This window comes from Otolemur garnettii, unplaced genomic scaffold (genome assembly GCF_000181295.1).
Source record: "Otolemur garnettii isolate 467f Iridium unplaced genomic scaffold, OtoGar3 scaffold00191, whole genome shotgun sequence".
Lineage (NCBI taxonomy): Eukaryota > Metazoa > Chordata > Mammalia > Primates > Galagidae > Otolemur > Otolemur garnettii.
In genome coordinates, this window is record NW_003852586.1 from 511,329 (window position 1) to 515,112 (window position 3,784).

At 49.6% G+C, this 3,784-nt stretch overlaps 1 protein-coding gene across 1 annotated transcript in view; it reads right to left on the reverse strand.

Annotated features, from left to right (window-relative positions):
• Nucleotides 1-3,784, reverse strand: part of SLC4A4 (solute carrier family 4 member 4) — a 353,144-nt gene that overhangs the window by 115,770 nt on the left and 233,590 nt on the right. Inside the window, exon 8 of the mRNA XM_023507587.1 lies at nucleotides 2,591-2,748. Coding sequence (XP_023363355.1) covers nucleotides 2,591-2,748 — 158 coding nt within the window. The remainder of the gene's footprint in view (nucleotides 1-2,590; nucleotides 2,749-3,784) is intronic.

A 3,784-nucleotide genomic window follows, 5' to 3' on the forward strand; every position in this document is an offset into this window, starting at 1 on the left:
GGATTCGAACCCGCCACCTTAGGTGTATGTGGCTGGCGCCTTAGCCACTTGAGCCACAGGCGCCGAGCCTAAACATGAAAATTCTTTAAGGTGACTAAAGCTTACTGAATTTGTCTCCAGTAAACAAATCAAGACCAAAAAAGGACAGATCAATTCAGTTTTTAAAAATTATTCTTTATGGGAGAATCCTAAGACATTTTATTTGCAGCCGTCTAGATACCTCCCCAGGATCTTCTTACAAGTCTGGCTGCAGAGTCAGAGCCCGCTGGTTCTATTCCCTGCAGTGATGGGGACCCCTCCGTTTGCCTCCATCCCTCAACTGTAAATAGTAGGAAGAATATTCATCCTCTACATGGCTTAAAAACACGAGCGAGTGGTGGCCTCTGTGGACAGATACAAGATGACACCAAGAAAGTGCCTATGAGGTGCCAGGAAAACCACAGACATCCCCCACCAAGCCACCAGAATCAAAGAGCAGAGCTGCAGGTTTGCCCATTTTCACATGATCGGCAAGGAGGCCCCTCGTACACAGACACTGTTGTCTGGCTGCACGTGGAGGCCCCAGCAGATCAGCCACAGAAAACTTGTCAACTCTACACAGAAAACAGGAGCTGCCAGAGCCACCGACCCCACAAGGCCCACGGTAGGAACACTGCTTATTAGAATGTGGGAATAACAGTAATAGAAGCATAACTTTCTGCCACTTTAAAGGGAAAATGACCATTGAAATGTGCATGAAAACAGGCTTTTCATGATCCCCTGCAATGCAACAGAGCAGCATGTACCTGAAAGGGCATCGAGGAGCCCAGATGCCGTTGTTACAGTGACTATCCCATTCCTTGTGGGAGTTCCTTTATTGGATGTCACAGGACTCAGCCACTGTAAACGTCCCCACGTTACTTACACAAAAAGCTAAGGAGACTCCCTCCCCCGTGATTACAGCTGGCACTGGTTTGGAGGATAGCAAATGGATAAGACTATTTCCTGGGAAAATGTTCCTGTGCGCAGACATACTGTTCAGATTATTGTCCCCAAATAGTTTTATGATATTACTGAATTGCGTCCCCTCGACTTGCCGGCTCCTTTTGTGAATTCAAACGAAGCTGTATTCCACCTCTAGAAGGAAATAAGGCAGCCAGGAGCAGGCGATAAGCAGGACAGAAATGGCCGTGGTTTGCTGTTCAGGGCATGCAGATTACTGTTAAACAAAAAGGCTTTTGTAATATTTTTTATTTGTAGCATCTAAAGAAAAATGATAATAAAAATGAAAAAGCAAGAGCAATTTTCTTTATCATTTCTCTGCATGTTTTTTCCTTCAAGCCCCAGCAAAATTAGTCTAAAGAGACATAAATAAAGCCATGGGGCACTGAGCTGGGCTTCGGCCATTTCTGAGCCAGCTGCTTTCCAGGTAATCGCATAGACCCCTGATCGCCAGGTGACCACAGCCAGCACTGAGAGTTCCAGCAAAAAGCAAACTTACAGAAAACACAAATCACGATGCCAGCAGTAACTGAACAGGCTCTGATCATTTCCTTTCCACTGCCGCTGGCCCAGCGACTGCCGTAGGTATCCTTCCTATTTCGTGTCTAAGATGCATAAAAACGGGCAAAAATGCCTGTGCAATCATGAAAAATGGCCTGTAATCAACAGATTTTGAGGCCTTAAGAAAACGTTCCAATTATCCTCCTTGCTGGGCCCTGGGTCTCTTTTCACTGTCAACTAGTTAATCGTGCTCAGACCACCTGAGGAGGGAGGACTCATAGCCCTTCCTCCCCACCTGGGGACACCCGAACAGGAGGAGCAAGTCACCTTGCCTGGGACCCAGGACCCACAGGAAGCACACTCCCTCCATAAAAGGTCTGTTTATATATTGATTTTCTGATGTCAACATGCAGATTACAACTGTTTCTTTAAGCTCTTCTGTAGAAACGCTAACTTGTATTCCGCTCATCGCACTCCAGGAGCCAGCTTCCCAAGTGTGGAGCTCAGCTTCAGCGGGAGATAAAGAGGACGGCTGCGAGGTGTCACATGGTATGATGGGAGCTAAAGAGGACGGCTGCGAGGTGTCACGTGGTGTGATGAGCAAGCAGCTGTAACAGCGACATGCTCCCTTTAAAGTCAGAATGTATTAACAGCAACACGTGCACATTTAAGCATGCAGTGTGATACCTTTTACATGTGTGCGTATTTACAGAAATATGCGGGTATGTGTGAACCCACTATCAATTTTCTGATAAAATTTTCAGCAATTAAAAGCAACTATGACCTATGACCCATTTATTAACTGTATGACTCAGTTTCTTCCTATGTAAAAACTGGATAGCTATAGTTTATATCTTAAAATTTTACTGTAAGGATTAAGTAGAATGATTTGTAAGAGGAGACCAGTGTCCTGCCCTATAAATTATTACAATTTCTGTTATTATTACTATGTAAGTGCCAAGTACTCTGGAAGTCAGACTGAGCTGTTATTTCAGACCAGAGCTGCCACTGTTCTTGAACTGGCTATGTCCCCACCCTGCCGACTCCTGCGTGGAGAGGGAGGTCGTCTGGATGCCCCTGCAGACCAGGGCATCAAAGGTCAGCTTACCTGGTGGGGACAGGGACCTCAGTCAGGGCGCCCAGCATGACAGCCTGCTGGAGCCGGACGAAGGCGATGAACGGGGTATCCAGAAAGTCCACCTCCCCCACAAGCACGTTGGAAGCTTCTGCGTCACGGGGCAGCTTTTTCATGAATTTATTCTTCAGCTGCATGGGAAGAGACGAGAAAACAACTTATTTCCAGAGCAGGACCAGAAAGAGACACCCAGGATCTCTCAGATGTATAAATCCACGTGCAGGATGTCCTAGTGAGCCACTTCTGTGTCATGTTTACCCATCCTATTGTAGTAAACATCTCTCTATACCTTGGATTCAAACATACTGAGGACAGAAGCAGATGGTTTCCACAGTCAGCAGTGCACAGGACGACTCTGTCCACTATGTACTCATCCACTCACCAAGAGCTCCTCCAGCCTCTCCCGTGAGCCAGGCTGTGCTCTAAGCCTGTGAGTGTGAGTGCAGGACAGAAGGGGCAGCAGGTGAGCCCCAGCCACTCCACTGTTACAGGACGGCAGGGTCCTGAATGTGAGCGCAGGACAGAAGGGGCAGCAGGTGAGCCCCGGCCCCCCCACTGTTACAGGACGGCAGGGTCCTGAGTGTGAGGGCAGGACAGAAGGGGCAGCAGGTGAGCCCCGGCCACTCCACTGTTACAGGACGGCACAGTCCTGAATGTGAGCGCAGGACAGAAGGGGCAGCAGGTGAGCCCCGGCCACTCCACTGTTACAGGACAGCACGGTCCTAAGTGTGAGTGTAGGACAGAAGGGGCAGCATGTGAACCCAGGCCACTCCACTGTTACAGGACGGCAGGGTCCTGAGTGCGAGCGCAGGACAGAAGGGGCAGCATGTGAACCCAGGCCACTCCACTGTTACAGGACAGCACGGTCCTGAGTGTGAGTGCAGGACAGAAGGGGCAGCAGGTGAGCCCTGGCCACTCCACTGTTACAGGACGGCAGGGTCCTGAGTGTGAGTGCAGGACAGAAGGGGCAGCAGGTGAGCCCTGGCCACTCCACTGTTACAGGACAGCACGGTCCTGAGTGTGAGCACAGGACAGAAGGGGCAGCAGGTGAGCCACAGCCACTCCACTGTTACAGGACAGCACGGTCCTGAGTGTGAGTGTAGGACAGAAGGGGCAGCATGTGAACCCAGGCCACTCCACTGTTACAGGACGGCAGGGTCCTGAGTG